The sequence below is a fragment of the Bos javanicus genome, chromosome 24, assembly GCF_032452875.1.
Source record: "Bos javanicus breed banteng chromosome 24, ARS-OSU_banteng_1.0, whole genome shotgun sequence".
NCBI classification, from domain to species: domain Eukaryota; kingdom Metazoa; phylum Chordata; class Mammalia; order Artiodactyla; family Bovidae; genus Bos; species Bos javanicus.
Genome location: NC_083891.1, coordinates 22,325,575 through 22,346,806, shown reverse-complemented (window position 1 = coordinate 22,346,806; position 21,232 = coordinate 22,325,575). Strand labels below are relative to the sequence as shown.

The following is a 21,232-nucleotide window of genomic DNA, read 5'->3' as shown; positions in this document are numbered from 1 at the left end:
GACAGGAAGACAGGAGTGGAAGAATGACTCCTCCCACATAACCACACCTGTGATTATGCAGGAAAATCCTTCCTGACACCACCTTGATTTCCTCTCAGTGAAGCTTTGTTGGCATTTTGTCACCATTGTTAACAAACATTCAGACATTTATTCATTCATTGAACAAATATGGACTCAGATTTACTGGGCTCCAAGCATCATGCTTGGGCTTCCCTGGTAGTTCAGTGGTAAATAATCCATCTGCAATGCAGGAAATGGAGGGGTCAATCCCTGTGTTGGGAAGATCCCCTGGAGAAGGAACTGGCAACCCACTCCAGTATTTTTGCCTGGAAAATTCCATGAACAGAGGAGCTTGGTGGGCTACAGTACATGGGGTCACAAAGAGTAGGACATGACGGAGCACCTAAACAACCACAAGCATTATGTTTAGACCATGGGTGGCGAGGGGAGTCTGGTAATTTTCCTTCGTGTACAAATTTAGTATTAGAATAACCTTAAGTTTAGAATAAATAGGATGTCTATTTATAAACACATTTAAAACCTATTTATAGGACACATCCTATTTATTCAAAGTTTCTGAGTCTGTGGATATCAAATATAGATACACCCTAAAACTTTGCTATTAGGTTGGTGCAAAAGTAATTGCAGTTTTACATTGTTGAACTTTGCCATTTAATTCTGGAATACACTCCTAAATAAGGATGGTTATGTTATACATCATTTTAATGCACATTTCTCACTTTATGTTTTTTGCTAATGACTCATTATTTGTGGCTCAGAGGTTAAAGCGTCTACCTGCAATGCAGGAGACCAGGGTTCGATCCCTGGGTCAGGAAGATTCCCCTGGAGAAGGAAATGGCAACCCACTCCAGTATTCTTGCCTTTAGAATCCCATGGACAGAAGAACCTGGTGGGCTACAGTCCTCGGGGTCACAAAGAGTCAGACACGACTGAGCGATTTCACTTTCACTTTCATTATTTGCTATTTATTTTAGAATAGGGAAATGATGTTAGACAAAAGGCAAATTTGAGCAATTTTCTTATTCAAGTTCAAAATGGATTGTAAAGCAGTGGAGACAACTCACAATATCAACAATGCATTTGGCCCAGGAACTGCTAATGAACATACAGGGAGGTGATGGTCAAGAAGTTTTGCAAAGGAAACAAGAGCTTGAAAATGAGGAGTGCAGTGGCTGCCCATCGAAAGTTGACAATATAACCAACTGAGAGCCATCATCAAAGCTGATTCTCTGATAACTACATGAGAAGTTGACCAAGAACTCAATGTCAACCATTCTATGGTCATTTGAAGCAAACTGGAAATGTGAAAAAGCTTGATAAGTGGGTGCCTCATGACCCGACTGAAAAGTTTTTAAAAAATCATCTTTTGAAGTGTCATCTTCTCTTATTCTATGCAACAACAACAAACCATTTCTCAATCAGTTTGTAATATGTGATGAAAAGTGGATTTTATACTATAGCCAGCAATGGCCAGTTCAGCAGCTGAACCAAGAAGATGCTCCAAAGCACTTTCCAAAGCCAAATTTGCACCCGAAAAAAGTTCATGGTCACTCTTTAGTGGTCTACTACCCGTCTGATCTACTACAGCTTTCTGAATCCCAGTGAAACCATTATATCTGAGAAGTATGCTCAGCAAATCAATGAGATGCACTGAAAACTGCAATACTTGCAGCCAGCATTGGTCAACAGAATGGGCCCAATTCTTCTCCATGACAATGCCCGACTGAACATCACACAACCAACGCTTCAAAAGTTGAACTACTTGAGCAGTGAAGTTTTGCCTCATTCACCATATTTACCTGACCTCTCACTTCTTCAAGCATCTCAACAACTTTTTACAGGGAAAATGCTTCCACAACCAGCAGGAAGCAGAAAATGCTTTCCAAGATTTCACTGAATCCTGGAATAAACCAACTACAGGAATAAACCAACTTATTTCTCATTGGCAGAAATGTGTTGGTTGTAATGGTTCCTATTTTGATTAATAAAGATGCGTTTGAGCCTAGTTATAATGATTTAAAATTCACAATCTGAAATTGCAATTACATTTGCACCAACCTAATATAATAAACCTATATCTAGCCTATTGGTCCCCTGAGCAAATTGCTATTTTCTGAAGGGAAAAAAAAAAAAATATATATATATATATATATATATAAAACTTATAAATTTGGTGATTAAAAGAAACCAAGTATATTATAGCTACTGAAATGGATTAAGTCTGTAGCTATTTTTATTCTTTCATGGTGTTGGACTAAGACTTCTGTTTTACCCCCTTTTCCATCAGGAATTGTAAAGTTCTGTTTGATCTGGGTGAGGAGTACATAATACAAGAGATGCTGAGTGGCTTCTCTTGGGAAAATACCAAATAAAATCATATTATTGAGAACTCAATTTCTAACTTCCAAATACTAGCAGAAATTGAAAGTTGCTCAGTCCTGTTCCACTCTTTACAACCTCATGGACTGTAGCCCACCAAGCTCCTCTGTCAATTGGATTTCCCAGGCAAGAACACTGGAGTGGCTTGCCATTCCCTTCTCCAGAGGATCTTCCCAACCCAGGGATCAAACCTACATCTCCTGCATCACAGGCAGATTCTTTACTGTCTGAGCCACCGAAGAAGCCCAAATATTAGCCGAGTGCCCTGATAAACAAGTCATTGTCCCATAATATGTGTCAAGACTTGTCATCAAGATGCAATCATGAGGACCCCAGGCCTGCTGCAAAGCTGAGAATAGTGACACCAGCCCTCAATTTTTGGCTTCCCAGGTGGTGATAGTGGTGAAGAACCTGCCTGTTATGCAGGAAATATAAGAGACACGGGTTCAGTCCCTTGGTCGGAAGGTCCCCTGGAGGAGGGCATGGCGACCCACTCCAGTATTGCCTGAAGAATCCCATGACAGAGGAGCCTGGCAGGCTACAGTCCATAGGGTCACAAAGAGTCAAAAATGACTGAAGGGACTTAACACGCCCTCAATAGCTTAGTTTCTCAGGAAAATAATGAACTTCGGTGTAAGGTTAAGTACAATTCATTTCAAATTCAACACTGATGATTAAGATAGTGATGTTATATCGTGGAGATTACCTTGAGGAAACTTTGCATGACGGAACAGAATCTACTTAGAAAGTGGTCATAATCATCATTTTGTTCTCATTTATTATTCCGGGAGGGTCCGATCAGTGATGGGTAGGGACTTGATTAGACTTGCTTTAGCGTGTATTTCCCCAGGAAGCAGACTCCACGATAAGACTCGCGTGGAAGCAGTTGGTTTGGAAAGTGAACCCAAAGAAGAAGGAGGAAGGAAAGCGGATAGACAGTGCAGGCACTGCTGAGGAACGTTGTGAAATGTCCGAACTATCCACCGGGGTGAAAAGAAGGAGGCACCAATCCAGCTACTCTGTCCTGTATTGGCCAAGGGTGGCCCACGGGGCGGAGTTAACCCCCCCACCTCCCACCCCGAGCTTCTGGGTTGCACAGTGCGCCTGTCAGGCGAGGTCTGGTATTTGTGCTGAAACTTCCGCTGCTGCTGCTAAGTTGCTTCAGTCGTGTCCGACTCTGTGCCACCCCATAGACGGCAGCCCACCAGGCTCCCCCGTCCCTGGGATTCTCCAGGCAAGAACACTGGAGTGGGTTGCCGTTTCCTTCTCCAATGCCTGAAAGTGAAAAGTGAAAGCGAAGTCGCTCAGTCGTGTCCGACTCTTCGAGACCCCATGGACTTCGAGACCCCATAGCTCCTCCGTCCATGGGATTTTCCAGGCAAGAGTACTGGAATGGGTTGCCATTGCCTTCTCCGGTAACTTCGGAGCCTAAGGCAAAGTGCTGCCTGGTTGCAGCTGCACCAAGCTGGTCAAAGTCTGTGTCGTGATGGTCATTCCCGCAGGGGGCTAGAGAAAAAGAAATTGAGCCAATATTTTGAAAAGACACAAAAGAGTAGCGTAAAACATCACTTGTACCTTGGCTCTCTGCTTTACAGCTTTTCTCATCCATATTTTCCATTGATTTTTAAAGATTTTTCTTTTTTAACAACAACAAAAAAAACCTTCTCATTTCTTGACCTAACTCAGGACACCTATAAGTAATCTGTACTGCTGATGAGCTATCCAGAGCTCTCCTCACCCTAGATGAGAAGCCCTCCTAACCCATCTTCCAAATAACTGGTCATGCACTAGGAAATTGGGTTAGAGCTATTTTTTAAATGGGTGTGTGTGGGGCTGTGTGTGTCACTCAGTTGTTTCTGATTCTGTACGATCTCATGGATTGTCTCCTCTATCCATGGAATTCTCCAGGCAAGAATACTGGAGAGGATTGCCTTTTCCTTCTCCAGTTCTAAATGGGTGAATGAAGTGCATTTTCTGCCTCCCACTCCATTACTGACTCTCATTGTACAAAGACAATTAATTATATATTTAAACAGGACAGAGTGCAAAAAAAAAAAAAAAGCAGTGGTCCCCAACTAATTTCTGCTTCCCCAGTCCTCCACGTCCTGGTCTGCTTTGTCTATTAGCCTTCATCTTGGCAGAATAAGCAGGTGATGCAGGATCGCTGAGAGCAACAGCCATCAGGGAAAAGTAGAAGACAGTTCCTCAGGCTTACCAGCCCCATGGATGCTCTTTCTCTGGAAATGTGGCTTCTGGCATCTAGTATTCTGGCCACCTGCTCAAGTCATAGAATATAAAGAGTAATAAATGTACTGTGAAAACCATGCTTAAGGAATCTCACTGAGCTTTCTTCGAATATTGAAATAAAGGGAGAACTTCTCAGTATTATATGTAGCATCTGGCAAACAGGAGGTGTTCTACCCTATTCCACTCACCAAGCATCATCAACCAGGCTTTTACAAGGTATTATGCAAATTGTTGTTCAGTCTCTCAGTCATGTCTGATTCTGTGACCTCATGGACTGCAGCATGCCAGTCTTCTCTGTCCTTCACCATCTCCCAGAGCTTGCTCAAATTCATGTCCATTGAGTCGGTGATGCCATCCAACCAGCTTATCCTCTCTTGGCCCCTTCTCCTCCTGCCTTCAATCTTTCCCAGCACCAGGGTCTTTTCTAATGAGTCAGCTCTTTGCATCAGGTGGCCAAAGTATTGGAGCTTTAGCTTCAGCATCAGTCCTTCCAGTGGATATTCAAAGTTGATTTCCTTAGGATTGACTGGTTTAATCTCCTTACAAAGATAACCAAGAAATAGTTGTCCATGTCGTCCAGTTGCTTATAGTTTAGTGCTATGATTCCTCAGCTTTTCTCCCTGTGTATCTTTGCTATGTGCACATTAGCCATTGTCAAAATGTCCATGTAATTTAGAGGCTTTCTTGTTTCTGGTGCTATAAAATTGTAAATTGCTTAAAGTAAATATTTTACCTGATTATAAAAGTGTATACCACTTAATTGTAACAAATGTTCACTGTATACACATGTACTCACAAAAATTCAGAAAATTGTGAAGAAAGTAAATACCTGAAATCTCACTCCCCAGTGATGAACGCTGTAAATATTTTGAAATATATTCTTACATTAATGCACTTTTTTAATGGGTCAGTTCAGTGGCTCAATCATGTCCAACTCTTTGCGACCGTGTGGACTATAGCATGCCAGGCTTCCCTGTCCTTCACCAACTTTCAGAGCTTGCTCAAACTCACGTCCATCGAGTCAGTGGTACCATCCAACCAGCTTATCCTCTGTCGGCCCCTTCTCCTCCTGCCTTCAATCTTTCCCAGCATCAGGGTATTTTCCAGTGAGTCATTTCTTTGCATCAGGTAGCCAAAGTATTGGAGCTTCAGCTTCAGCATCATCCCTTCCTGTGAATATTCAGGACTGATTTCCTTTAGGATTGACTGGCTTGATCTCCTTCCAGTCCAAGGGACTCTCAAGAGTCTTCTCCAACACCACAATTCAAAAGCATCAATTCTTTGGCACTCAGCTTTCTTTGTGGTCCACCTCTCACATCCATACATAACTACTGGAAGCCATAGCTTTGACTAGATGGACCTTTCTCAGCAAAGTAATATCTCTTCTTACTAAATATGGGCTTCCCAGGTGCCTCAGTGGTAAAGAATCCACCTCCAAGCAAGAGATATGGGTTCGATCCCTGGGTCAGGAAGATCCTTTGGAGAAGGAAACAGCAACCCACTCCAGTATTCTTACCTGGGAAATTCCATGGATAGAAGAGTCTGATGGGCTACAGTCCATGGTGTCGCAAAAGAGTCAGACATGACTTAGTGACTAAATGATAACAACAGTCTTTGGGAGAATCTGATGAAACCCAAGGACCCTTTCCTCCCATGACCCTAACCATAAAATTTACTTCATCATTTCTGAGTCTCTCCTCTCCCTTAAAGTCCAATCAAGGGCTCATCCCTATCAAAACCATCAGGAAGTTTGGGGGTTTTGAGCACAAGCCACCTTCTCTCCTTGCATAACCCTGCAATAAATCTTTCTTTGCTCTGAAAAAAAAATAAAAAGTGTCAGGAATAACTATCCATTAATGACTGCATAGTGTCATAAATGTTCTAATAGATTGTGAATGTGTCTGGGAGCAAAAAGGGAGAGAGTAATTCCACCTGAAGGTATCAGAAGGGGTTTCCTCAGGGCACATAAGTGCATGACATCTTGAAAGATAGCAGACTGAAGACTATGCCCGATGAAGGGAGAGGGCTGAGTAAAGGCTCATACGAGGAAGCCGGGGCCACATTCCAGAACTGTGGGGCATTCCATATGGCTGAAGCACAGGACTCTTGGGAGAAGCTAGAGACTAGTGGGAGCTGAGGACAAAGATGACAAGACTCAAGTCTGAACTTTGCTTTTCACGCTTAGAAGCTTGAGTTTACCCACTAGACAACAGAGGGTGGCATGAGCAGAACTGAGCCTTATGACATTTCTTAGGACAGGTGGAAAAGGGCAGAGACTGGAGTGAGACAAGTGAGAAGGCATGCTGTAATAATCTAAGTAGAAGGCAATAAAAGCCCAAAATACAGCAGTAGAATGTAGGATATAAAGTAAGGGCACATTGAAGAAACCTATGCAGAGTTATCTAGTGAACTCTAAAATGACTACCCTGAGGGGAGAGAAGGTACTTGGTTCTCTCACTTCTAAGATTATTAAATATATTCTGAGCAAAGTTAATGCTTGCAGTGAGAAATTAGTTATTGTTCAGATCCTTCTTTTCATTTACCTCCTCATTATTTTTACAATCCTTGGTACAATACTTTGAAAAATAATAGGCTTAATAAATGCCTGTTCAAATGAACTTAGTTAAATTTAATTTACAGTATGACATCTATTAGGCCAATGATTATTATACCTCATTTTAAATAATGCTGCAAGTCTACAAACACAATTTAAGGAAAACTGAATACTTTTTCCTAATAGATAATTTATTTTATACCAAAAATATATTGTGGGCCTTTCCCTACTGCTCTGTTATATCATCCACCTTCAGATCAGATCAGATCAGCCTCTCAGTCGTGTCCAACTCTTTGCGACCCCATGAATCACAGCACGCCAGGCCTCCCTGTCCATCACCAACTCCCGGAGTTCACTCAGACTCATGTCCATTGAGTCAGTAATGCCATCCAGCCATCTTCATCCTCTGTCGTCCCCTTCTCCTCCTGCCCCCAATCCCTCCCAGCATCAGAGTCTTTTCCAATGAGTCAACTCTTCACATGAGGTGGCCAAAGTACTGGAGTTTCAGCTTTAACATCATTCCTTCCAAAGAAATCCCAGGACTGATCTCCTTCAGAATGGACTGGTTGGATCTCCTTGCAGTCCAAGGGACTCTCAAGAGTCTTCTCCAACACCACAGTTCAAAAGCATCAATTCTTCGGCCCTCAGCCTTGTTCACAGTCCAACTCTCACATCCATACATGACCAGAGGAAAAACCATAGCCTTGACTAGACGGACCTTTGTTGGCAAAGTAATGTCTCTGCTTTTCAATATGCTATCTAGGTTGGTCATAACTTTCCTTTCAAGGAGTAAGCGTCCTTTAATTTCATGGCTGCAGTCACCATCTGCAGTGATTTTGGAGCCCAGAAAAATAAAGTCTGACACTGTTTCCACTGTTTCCCCATCTATTTCCCATGAAGTGATGGGACCAGATGCCATGATCTTTGTTTTCTGAATGTTGAGTTTTAAGCCAACTTTTTCACTCTCCACTTTTACCTTCATCAAGAGGCTTTTTAGTTCCTCTTCACTTTCTGCCATAAGGGTGGTGTCATCTGCATCAGGAAATTAAAATGAAATTAAAATGTTATGTTTGTAAGAAATAATGGTTCTCCCCAAGGATCCTTAACAAAGAGAATGATCTTGGTGATAAAAGCATGTGTTGGGAGCCAGGAAGGGGTTGAGTTTGGAAGCATAAAATATTTTGTGAGCTACTCAGGTATTGTTTAGATTCATATTTTAAAAAGGTATGTAGCTCATGGCTCACTAATGGAGATCAAGTCTGAAAATTGTCTTTTACTAACATTTTCTTTCTGAACTCAGTGTTTGAGTAATGTGAGTGATGGTTAATATGTTCAATGTAATCACATCAAAACATATTTGTTGACCTTGGCAAAGCATACTACTTAGCTGAGTTCCTCCCTAACAACTTTTTAAACACTGTCTGTCATTATCAAAGACCTAAATAAAGGCATACAAATAAATTATTTACTTGAAAAATGTTAACTGGCTGATTTGCACATGGCTTTCTCCACCTTAGTGTTCCTGGGATTCCCATGATACTTTAAAATGAATTCATCTGACTCAAATAAGCATCAATTTCCTCTTCTTTCTGTCTCTCATCTAACTCCATCCTTTAACTCTTGCTCCATGGCAGTGGTTCTCAAGCTTCCTTGACTTTCAAAATAACCTTAGGAGCTGCTTAAACATGGGTGTAGGTGCCCTGGCCATGCTCCAGGCCTGTGGAATCAAAGAACACACTTGAGACCCACTCACTGGGTCTAAAGATCACCTCTGGTTTTCGCTGCTGTACTGGTTGGCTATAGCTAGGGATCTGAATTAGTTGACATGGTAGTTGGAAAATGACTCAGCATTAAACTTTGCAGGATACATTCTCAGTCTCTCCATTTACTAACTAAAAATTAGAGAAGTCTTATACACTGGGCAAGAGAAAATGTTACAAAGGAATAGACCCTGCTTTCCAGTAAACCCCAGCACAAACTCCGCTGACCCAGTCAGGTCAACACAAGATCCAGTTACACCAGTTCACTCAGTGCTCTCTGCCACTGGTCCCTTGCTGATTTTCTTCCTGGGGTATGTCCCCCTCTTCCCCACAACCTCATCTCCATGTATTCATATACTGCTGTGATTTAGAAACCAGCTTGAGCCCTATTTCCTCCTCCTCTAAAACTTTTCCAAAGTCTCCAGTCCACTGGATGCTCCAGTAGCATCCCAGTATGTTGACTTCTAGTAGTGTTTTTTTTTTTTTAATCTGCTGTATGAATATAGACTTTTGATAACATAGTGTCTCTTATGGAGCTTCAGTTAGGCCTTCTGAATGTGTCTCTCCCATGGGAATTACAAGCTCTTTTATGGCCAGAGTCTCATTGTGTTAAATTACCAGTCACATTAAACATGTGATGTGTTGTAGAATCTTTAAAGTTTCCAGTTGGGTCTAACTTCTTTTAAAAATACTGTTGTTGTTCTTCAGTCACTAAATCACGTCTGACTCTTTGCAACTCCGTAGACAGTAGCACACCAGCCTCCTCTGTCCTCCACTGTCTCTCGGGCTTTGCTCAAATTCATGTCCGTTGAGTCAGTGATGCCATCCTAACATCTCATCCTCTGTCACCCCTTCTCTTTTTGCCTTCAATATTTCACAGCACCAGGGTCTTTTCCAGTCAGTTGGCTTTTCGCATCAGGTGGCCAAAGTATTGGAGTTTCAGCTTCAGCAACAGTCCTTGCAATGAGTATTCGGGGTTGTTTTCCTTTAGGATTGACTGGTTTGATCTCCTTACAGTCCAATGAACTCTCAAGAGTCTTCTCTATGGATTCTCATTTCTTGCTTTGTTTTCCAACTCTGTTTGTATAAGCATATGGCAGTCTTTCTCCATATGTCAATGCCGGCACATACAATAGATGTATGGTACATAGTGATACATTGAAATTTTTTCTCATGAGCTGATGCTCTCTTAATTTCAATGTAAATATTTGATCTGAAAGTGAACTAAACTAGTCATCACTGTGATACAGTCTCCCATGGGTTTTTATAACATCATATCAGTTAAGAGGAAAACAAACATGAAATTATAGTGGGGAAAATGTTTGTATTAAGGGACAAATAACTTTATAACTGACAGAGTGGAGCAAAGAATTGAAAGAATTTGGAGAGGATTTTTATAATTCCATCTGAATGTGACTGCAAATCTTAATGTCTCTTTTCTCTCAAAAATAAGAGTAATGCCTATATATAGATATATAGTGCTTTACATTTTTACTGTTTTCCGTCTTTGTTATTCTCAGGACTTACAAGGTAAGAAAGGTGAATATTATTATTCTTATTGTACAAATGAAGAATGACTTGATTCCAAATCTACTAGGTCCCATTTTTTTTCATTATAAGAAAAAACTAGATTGTTGTTTTATACTACCTACAAGTTCTATATGATCAAGGACTTGCCTGTCTTGTTCACCCTAATTCTAGAACACAGAACAGAGCTGCCACATAATAAGGGCTGAATAAATAATGTATGAATGTATGAATGAAGTTTTATTCTCTGCAGTAGAAGGCTAAGGAAGAAGGCTCATCAGTGGCTTGGGGCCCTGAGTTTGAAGAAGACCCTGAAGTCATTCCTGGCACTTGCAAGGGGATATGTTTCTTTCCTCACCTCCTCACACCCCACCCCTCTGGCAGCCTCACTCACACACAAAACTCCTTAAAAGCATTTTTACTTAAAGTCTACTTGGCATTTCAAACCCTGAATGCAACATGCCATTTGATAGCTACAGAGGAAAAAGACGATGCAAACTCATGTGTGTGCGTGTTTCAGTGCTAAGGGAATCAGAATTTATTGGACAACTAAAAGAATTAATCTGCATAATTAGCTTTTCTACAAGCATATTCTCAGGATCTGCTGTATGAATGAACACAATTTGGCACTCCAAACCCACAATATAAACTAGGCAGAAATACCACCTGAACTTAGTGCTGATAATTGTGAGAGTGTGATTACAAGGGGAAATTCATGCTGGGAATTTTCCTGAAGGTCAGGAAATTTAGGTCCAGGGAGGGGAGAGTTGGATGAATTTTCAGCAGACAACCGATCTCTTTTGCAGTGGGATTGTATGAGTAAATTAACAGTGGAACCCTCCCTGTTTTCACCTGCATGTCTCAAAGGTGGAAAAACAAGTCATAACAAAGCCTCAGATAACAGTCACCATCACTTTAAGTATCGGTGGCAAGGGTGCTTGGGGGTTGAGAGAGCATGTGTATTGGTGTGCACACATATACACACACACTGTCTATACACTGGAGGATATATGTATGCTCCCAATGGCATATCAACAGATTATATTCAATTCCAAGCCTGCAATTTCCTTTTCTCCTAATTAAGAAAGCACAGCATAATGCAATGAGTGACCTTCTTGTAGATATAAATCTCTAACCTTTCTAAAACAGTGCATGAACTTAAAGGAAAACACACAATATAAAAGTTGTGAGTGTAAATTTTATTCAGGGTTTTAACTGAGGACTATAGTCCAGGACACAGGTCTGAGGAATTGCTCCAAAAATATAGTATGGATATGTATTATATATCCACATAACCATATATTAAATATTTTGTTGTTACTTAGTCACTCAGTCGTGTCTGACTCTTTTGCAACTTCATGGACTATAGCCCACTAGGCTCCTCTGTCCATGGGATTTTCTGGGCGAGACTACTGGAGTGGTTTGCCAGTTCCTCCTCCAGGGGTTCTTTCCCATCCAGGGATCAAGCCCTAGTCTCCGAGTCTCTTGTATTACAGGTGAATTCTTTACTGCTGAGCCACTGGGGAAACCCATATGAATATATATTAATTCATATATTGTGTATTACATATTATTCATATATATGTGAATTTTTTGCTGAAAAATACATGATGTCAAGCATACACCTGGGAAAAGATTACCATTAGTCACATGAAACAGATATCTCAAGTTAATGATTTCAGTGTTTTTCTGTGGATGGGAAGGTGCAAGAATCTTGGGTCATTGAAATTCTTGCTGAGATACGCATCTTGACTACCTAGGTGCCCACGTACCCAAAACACAGAATGCCTTATCTTGTATTTGATGCTGCAGGGCATATTGTCAGTGGCTGATTCCAACGGGTTGTGACTTAATCCTCGTAAAACCGGATGATGAGTAGCAGACGTTCTTTGTTCTCTTTCTGTTCACAGACATAATTATAGAAATCATTCTTAAGCTGCATGAACTAATTGATAGTTTCCAGCTTCTTGTAACATACCTCACACCCATTAGAACTTAGGAGGCTTTCTTGATGCCAAAAGACTGAGAAGTAGAGACTGAGAGCCAACTTCTCCTCCTTTAACATGAATAAAAACTGCTTGGGGAGGTTGTCACAATGCAGATTCTGATTCTCTAGTCCTGAGGTGGGGACCTGAGGGTCTGCATTTCTAACCAGCCTAGTGTCTTGCAACTCCTGGGTCTGCATCCCCCGGGAGCTATTTTACAGATTTGTAGGTGAGTCCAGTGTGCAGGCCCCATCAGAACCACCACTCCAAACTGACTGAGGTGTCACTAGGAAATGACGGTTATTGACCTTCCCTTGCTGCAAGGCCTTTGAGAGCCTTCTAAAGGTTTATCAGTCAGTGATCATCAGAATCACCCGGAGAGCTTTATCAAAATCTTTTCCCATCCTCCTAAGTTTTGGAATCAGTAAGTGGTAGAATCTGAGCTTGGGAATTTTGAGATTTATTTCATGAGCTGTCTCTTGATTTTCCTATCCTTGATGTACCCTCTCATATTTTACCCTGTTTATATGATTCTCTTTATGCTAATCAACTTTATGACATCGGTTATTTCTGTCTAGACCCAGGTTCAATCCCTAAGTTGAGAAGATCTACTGCAGAAGGAAATGGCAATCCACTCTAGTATTCTTGCCTATAGAATTTCATGGACAGAGGAGCCTGGGAGGGCTACAGTCCATGGGGTCACAAAGAGTTGGACACGACTCAGCAACTAAGCAGCAAAATTGAAACTTTCCATTTATTTATAAAGACAAACTGTGAGGATTTAATATAAATGTATGAAATTAACATATATTATTTTTAAGATTCTGTGAAGTACTAAATACTCCTTTTAAGAATACATTTTGTTTATTCTTGACATGGTTAATGTTAAATAAATAATTTCACTTTGCAAACTGATGCCTTATCTAGGATGTTAGCATAAAATGTACACAGTTATATAGATGAGGAAACCCCACTTCTAATCACTTGTGTAATAGCAGGTGCTCTGTGATGGACAGTTGACGCTTGATGGGTATTTAATAAAGTGTGCACAGTGCCATCTAGTGTCGTATAGTCATCACTGCATGACTTAAATAAATTCCTCATTTTCTAAAATGATTTGATAGCTCAACCATAAGTAGCATATTTATACAACTGCAGACCTTTAAAGGGGGTTCCCAGGTGGCTCAGTGCTAAAGAATCTGCCTGCCAATGCAGGAGGCGCTGGAGACACAGGTTTGATCCCTGGGTCGGGAAGATCCCCTGGAGGAGGGCATGGCAACCGACTCCAGTATTCTTGCCTGGGAAATCCCATGGACAGAGGAGCCTGGAGGGCTACAGTCCATGCAGTCAAAGAGAGTCAAACATGACTGAGCGGCTGAGCAGGAGCACAAGAAGACCTTTGAAACAGAGCCTCTTACTAACTTCCTAATGACTGTCAACTTAGCACATTTCTTAATGTTCTTATTTTATTAAGCAAAAGGCTTGTGATACTTATCTTTTTTCAATAATAATTAACAGATATTGAATGCTTATTATGCACTAAGCACTATGTGAAGTGCTTTACATGGGTTATCTTATTTGTTTCCCACAATGACCCACATTTTACAGATAAGGAAATTGAAGCTTAAGGACATTAAGTGACTTGCTCAAGGTGTAATAGATAGCCGGTATAAAAGTCTGACAGAAACCCAGCCAACTGCCCAGGGACCTGTACCACTCTGCACTGTGATCCGAACCTCTTAAAGTAGTTACCGATAAGTTTCCAAAAAACCTGTATGAAGAAGGCCTTTATGTATGAAAGAGACCTCACAAGGTCTCTAATTATAGTGAAATCAATTCAAACTCCACTAACTCAGAATATATGACAACCAAACTGAAAAGCTGCCTGCTTTTGTGGATGAGCTGTGTGGTTTGTGCTTCTTTTATGTCACCTACATGGTGGTGGTGGTTTAGTTGCTAAGTGGTGTCTGACTCTTGCAACCTCATGGACTGTAGGTCCCTAGGCTCCTCTGTCCATGGAATTCTCCAGGCAAGAATACTGGAGTGCGTTGCCATTTCCTTCACCAGGGCATCTTTCTGACCCAGAGATCAAACCCATGTCTCCTGCATCATAGGCAGATTCTTTTCCGCTGAGCCACGAGGGAAGCCATCACCTACATAATGTATGCCAAAAATTATCTGTTAATTAGTTTACCGATTTTGGAGTACTGGGCTAAAACTTAGGTTTTTTTAGGAACTTTAGGAAATCTTCTAAATTAATAATAGGATATTACAGCTGCAGATCAGAAGTTGTTTAACACTAATAGTTATCATTTGTTAAGTATCTATTATGTGCCAAGCCCTGTGGTCAGCCGTTTGTATACCTTTTCTCTTTTATCCTCACCACAACTCCCTCTGAGTGGTATTAGTTTCCTCATTTCTAAAAAAGGAATAATAAAATGTATGTGTGCATGCTAAATCTCTTCAGTTGTGTCTGACTCTTTGCTACCCTAAGGACTGTAGCCTGCTAGTCTCCTCTGTCCATGGGATTCTCCAGGCAAGAATACTGGAGTGAGTTGCTATGCTCTTCTCCAGGGGATCTTCCCAATCCAGGAATCAAACCCACATCTCTTGCATCTCCTGCATTGGCAGGTGGGTTCTTTACCACTAGCGCCACCTATGTAAAGCCCAATAAAATGTATTGAGGTGAAATAACTTGCTCACAGTTTTACAGTTGTTAGTGGAGCCAGGAGTAAAACCTGTCTTTGTGATGGCAAAATCTGTATCCTTTCCACTCTGCTACTCCTAGAAAATAAGTACAGATAACAAGCATGATTACAGTCTTTCTGTGGACTGCCACCCCCTGTGCAAAAATGCCAGAGTGCCTTACTTGGATAAAACAGTAGGTTCTAGTGACTTCCACATGCATGCCTGTCCATCTTCGTTCCCTTCTTTCCTCATTGTCAGAAATGATATTTTTAAGCTGTATTACTGATCATGTCACTGTGCTGTTTAAAACCCATGTCTCAGCATCCAGACCAGAATCATTATTGCAGCTATAGTGCTCCTCTACCTTATCTTGTTCCAGTTGCCTCTTCATGACCATATAGTAATCTAGTTTGTGCCTGGCACCCTGTCTGTCACAGTAAGTCATGATTTTTGATTATCTGTGCCGTCATGAAGCAGGTCTGTATCCCCACCAGACTGTTAGCCCCTGAGGCAGGAACCGCATCTTTATAGCTTGCCATTGAGTCCCCAAGACCTGCCACAGTGCTGGGCACATCATTATGAAAACTAGCTTTCTTTCAGTCACATGTAACTAGCCTCACATTCAGAATTAGCATTTTATTTTTCCTTATTTAGTGACCTTAAATGTGTGAAAAACACAAATATGAAGCATTTTTTTTATTGAAAGATAATTGCTTTACAGAATTTTGTTGTTTTCTGTCAAACCTCAACATGAATCAGCCATAGGTATACATAGATCCCCTCCCTTTTGAACCTCCCTCCCATGTTCCTCCCCATCCTACCTCTCTAGGCTGATACAGAGCCCCTGTTTGGGTTTCCTGAGCCATACAGCAAATTCCCATTGGCTATCTGTTTTACATATGGTAATGTAAGTTTCCATGTGGAACATATTTATTTTTAATAACTTTCACATGATTTCTAAATGTTTTCTCTATAATTATAGGATGCTGTTATTTCCTATGTTATATTCCCTATTCCAAGTGTTTTCAGGCATCATCCCATTTTACCTTCATAGTAATCATCGGAGGGGAAGTACTATTATCAGCCTGACTTTTCTAAGATAAGATTCAAGGAAGTCAAGTAATTTGACTGATGCTGTACCTAAGATTGGGGCTTCCCCAGTGGCTCAGCGGTAAAGAATCCATTTGCAATGCAGGAGCCACAGGAAATGTAATCCCTGGGTCAGGAAGATCCCCTGGAGGAGGGCATGGCAACCCACTCCACTATTCTTGCCTGAAGAATCCCATGGACAGAGGAGCCTGGTGGGCTACAGTTCATAGAGTCACAAGAAGTCGGATATGACTGAAGAGACTGAGCAGGCATGCATACCTAAGATTCATGCTTGCATGATTCTTCATGTTGATATTTCATGATTACACCTATCACATCTTTAGCAATCACATGCGTCCATAGCCTGTTTCTCTATTATCATTTCCTTGTCATTCACTCAGCCAACAGATATTCATTAAGCTCCTATGATGTATGAGGCCCTGTGACAGTGCTTGGGATATGAATGGTTATCACAACAGGCTGTCTTTTTCTGTGGCATGGACAATGCAGAGAGGGAAACAGGTGACCAACTTATCTGTACATAGAGTCCACTAAATACTGTGATGGGAAAGAACAGTGCTCACCATACGGCATGTATGGTGAGTACAAAACCTGGAGGCAGGGATCCAGAAAGACATCCTTGAGGAAGCGGTATTGACACTGAGTTATGGTGGATGAAACATAGATGAGAAGTAAATGAGGCCAGATCAGAAACAACTTTGCAAGACATGTTGAAGAGTTTGGATTTCAAATGAATGGGAAGTTTACTAAAGGACTTCCAGCATCATACAAGTGCCGTGTCAGATTTGCAGTTCAGCAATATCACTCTGACTCCAGTGTATAGCAAGGGTTGGGATGGAGAAAGAATAAAGACAAAAGAACTGACTTAACCAGTGAGAGCTAGTGGTCACAGGAGTGGATGATGGAGTTGCGTGATGGGGATAAGGGTCCATGAAAACAGAGGCATTAAAGTGACATTGATGAGATAGTTTCATAGGACTTGGTCACTGAGAGCATGTATGATATGGGACCCATGGATGAAAGGCAGGTTCTCACGGGGGCAAGAGTTAGTGCCATTCACTAGAGAAGGGAACCCCAGAGGAAATGGGTTTGGAAGAGAAAAGATAGGCTGGACATGCAAAGGCTCAATTGCCTGAAGAACCTCCCTTTGGTCTGTTGGTCAATCTCATGCATCTGTGTTCTTCCACTTCTGGGAATCCTAGAGCCTTCATCTGCCCCGACAGAGTCTCCCCAGGAGAGACCTCGGTATGTAGACTATGCCTCCACCAGCTGCCATTTCTCTTTCTTGCCTTGTAGCCATCTCCTTCCTATGCTCAAGTTCAGAGTCCATATTCCTCTTCTCCAATGCCTGTTTCTTGTGATCCATAGCCAGGATCTGGATCAGAATGGCTCAGTAGCCCACTCCTTATGGTTACCTGGGCACACACAAGAGCCAGGACAATGGGCCAGATCTCATCATCATGGCTCTCTTTGTATCCTGTACCGGATATCCCCAAGGACTAGAGTCAGAGGGTTTGTAGATCAAATGTATAGGGAATAATTATAGGAATCCCATCTATTTCCCTCAAGAAATTTAATTAATAAATAAGTTCAACTTATAATGCCATCTCCCTAGGAGTACCTTGCTTGCTAAATTGAAAAATTGGATCCATAACATTAAGAAATACAAATAATGTCCTTGTTGTGTGATAAAGAATGTTGCAAATTTGGAATCACAGAAATCTGAATTTATCCAAATCTAAGAAATATTTAAGGAATTCAGTTGGAAAGTGATTTGTGTTCCTCTGTTCTTTTGCCATGACTCACATTATTCATTTGTTCGTGTAGAATGTGTTGTCTCTATGTACCAGGTACTACCACTTTTGATTTCAAGCATTTTTTCTATTTAATGAACACCATCTCCACTTTGGGCTTCCGTGGTGGCTCATTGGAAAAGAATTTGCCTTCCAAGGCAGGAGACGCGGGTTCTATCCCTATGTCAGGAAGATCGCCTGGAGAAGGAAATGGCAGCTCACTCCAGTATTCTTGCCTAGGAAATCCCATGGACAGAGGAGACTGGCATACTACAGTTCATGGGGTTGAAAAAAGAGTCAGACATGATTTAGCAACTAAACAGCAACAGCCCCCACTTTACAGATGAGGAAAGTGAGGCTCTGAGTCAAGGCTTAAAGGGTATGCACTTGTAGAAGAATAGCCAGATTTGGACCTAGGTCTTTGGACTCCAAGTCAAGCGTTTATTTCAACTTCAAGTCCAGGAGCTTGATAGATGTTAGTTTTGTTTTTCAAATACAGTGTCAGAAGTGAGCAAAGAGATAAGAGACTAAAACTTGAAAGTTGTTAGTGGAAAAGCATATGTGGCATGTACAGTTCTGAGGAATGAAAACATAAGTGTATATTAGGCTGGCCAGAAAAGTTCGTTTGGGTTTTTCCATAAGATCTTATTGCAAAAATCAAACAAACTTTTTGGTCAACCCAATACTTCATTGAGAAAGACAACATATTTTTCAAACACCAAAGTGTAATGAAACATGAACCTTAAACTTGATGAAGATGTAGAGAATCTAGAATTCTCACACTCCTGATGGGAGTGTAAAACAGTACAACTAGTTTAAGAAATGCTTTGGAAGTTTCATAATGAAACATACACCTCCCATACGAGCTAGTCACTTTCGTTTCTACATATTTACCAGAGAAATGGAAGTGTATGTCTATACAAAGTTTTGTACATGATTGTTCATAGCAGTTTTATTCATAATAACCAATAACTGGAACCACCCAAATGTCTACCAGCAGGGAAGTTGATAACCAACTTGTGGTATAGCTATTTAATAGGATACCATGCAGCAATAAAAAAGAAGAAACTATTGTCATGCAACAACATAGATAATTCTCAAGGTCGTTACACTAAAAGGATACAGACAAAAAAAGTACATATTGTATGATTCCAGCCATATAGTATTCTAGAAAATTGTGATAGAAAACAGATCTTTGGTTTCCCAGGATGAAGTGGTAGGAGGGATGAGAATCTGCATAAGGAGACCTTGGGGGGCGGGGGGCGGTGATACACGTGTCGGTTTCTCTTAACTGTGGTGATGGTTTCTGGGACCATCATAACAAGACTTCGGGATGAACAGGGAAGACATAGAAATGGATTTCTTGACTATCCTAGCAAAAGTAACCATGAATTGAGTTACATGAGCTTGCTATCAATGGCACCAAGAAACTATTCTTGACCTTTAAGTGATCTGTGTCTTAGTTCTACTGCTTCATTGAAGAGGTAACTTTTCCTTTTTCCCCTGCCTATCTTCCTGCCTACTTTAACTTTTCCTTTTTTCTTATTTCAAACCTTAGATGACTGAAAATATGTAAAGAAATGAAAATATTTTAAATGCTCAAATGCACTTTTGATAGCCTTTCAACACTGGAATATGTGTCGGTTTTCTCTTTTCTTTGTAAGGGGTCAGGATGTACAAGTGGGAAAGTGCTTTAAAGCCAGATAGCCTTGTTAATTTTAATCACAAGTACTATATACTTCAAAGTTGCTAAGAAACTGGATCTTAAAAGTTCTTGCCACAAAAAAAGAAATGATAATCATGGGACCCAGTGTGTTAGCTAACGGTATGGTGGCAATCATCTTGTGGTATAGTGAAGTGAAGTCGCTCAGTCTTATCCAACTCTTTGCAGCCCCATGGACTGTAGCCTACCAGGCTTCTCTGTCCATGGGATTTTCCAGGCAAGACACTGGAGTGGGTTGCCAATGTGTCAAATCAATATAAAAATTATCAAATCAGCACTTGAAACTTACCCAGTGTTATATAGCAATTCTATCTCAATGTTTTAAAAAGCCAGATAGGCCTGGATACAAATGCCAGGTGACTTCCCTTGGACGTTGGTGTTCGTCAGTTAACTTTCTTGATCCTCAGGTTCTTCACATTGTATTTCAAAGATCTATTATGAAGAATAACAGATTATTAAGAAGAATACTGTGATGTTCAGAAATAGTCCTCTCCTGTGATGTTCATGAAATTATTGGTTTGCTGTTATACGTTGCACATCAGCTCTTTGAGATCCTGCGCTATGTACCTTTCTCTGCTATTGTCAACCCCCACAGCGGTGGAACACGTACGGAAGCCTGCGAGGCACCTTGTCAAAACAGGACAAATGGCACGTGTGAAATAATGAATTGCCTTTCCATGCACTCTGGGCTGATACGTCCACTCTGCTTTCGTTGTCTGTAGTGCACCTGGTGGACATTTGGAACGTCATAGAAGCACTGAGAGAAAACGCTCTGAACAACGTGGACCCAAACATGGAGCTCAACGTGGCCCGACTGGAGGCTGTGCTCTCCACCATCTTTTACCAGCTCAACAAAAGGATGCCAACCACACACCAAATCCAGGTGGAGCAGTCCATCAGCCTCCTGTTAAACTTCCTGCTGGCAGCCTTTGATCCGTAAGCTCCCTCTGAAATGTCTGTGACTTTCTGCGTGTTCCGTCTCCCCTTCCTCTTATCCTTCTTGGTCTTTATTCCAAAGAATATTCTGGAGGAACCAACTGCTGCTTTTTTCTTGTTCAGATACTTATCTCAATAGAGTTTCTGTGTGTGTAACATAAATTTTAAATGCTTTGGAAAAGACTTAGAGCGTAAAATGGCACCACAGGAAACTGGGGACACTTGTATTTTATGTGCTGACCTTTGTTTAATTCATCCTACGCTTCCTAGAAGCTACGGACACTTGGAAGCCACGTGGTGGCAGGCCTGTGGAGCGATTTAATGAAGCATGTTGTGGAGGAGGTTTTTAACCCTCTCCTTTGCAAATCGTCTAAGACAGCACTTCTGAGGTGTCATAACAAGACCCCAGAGCAAACAGAGACGTTGAACAGGCTTCCTTCCTTGACTAGTCTAGTAAAAATAGCTGTGACTTGCATTAAACGGACTGGTCCATAATGTACCACGTAAAA

The 21,232-nt window shown here is 41.2% G+C and overlaps 1 protein-coding gene and 1 long non-coding RNA gene across 25 annotated transcripts in view; one reads left to right on the top strand and one right to left on the bottom strand.

Moving 5' to 3' along the window:
• Positions 1-21,232, top strand: part of DTNA (dystrobrevin alpha) — a 453,431-nt gene that overhangs the window by 309,942 nt on the left and 122,257 nt on the right. For all 24 annotated transcript variants that reach the window (XM_061399629.1, XM_061399630.1, XM_061399615.1 and 21 more), the window contains one exon: positions 20,510-20,723. In XM_061399629.1, the coding sequence (XP_061255613.1) occupies positions 20,510-20,723 (214 nt within the window). The remainder of the gene's footprint in view (positions 1-20,509; positions 20,724-21,232) is intronic.
• On the bottom strand, positions 12,052-20,579 carry LOC133237517 (uncharacterized). Its single transcript, XR_009733230.1, has 4 exons — positions 20,355-20,579; positions 20,077-20,219; positions 15,177-15,257; positions 12,052-12,388 (listed from the first exon to the last, which is right to left on the bottom strand). It is a non-coding gene; the product is annotated as an uncharacterized LOC133237517 (long non-coding RNA).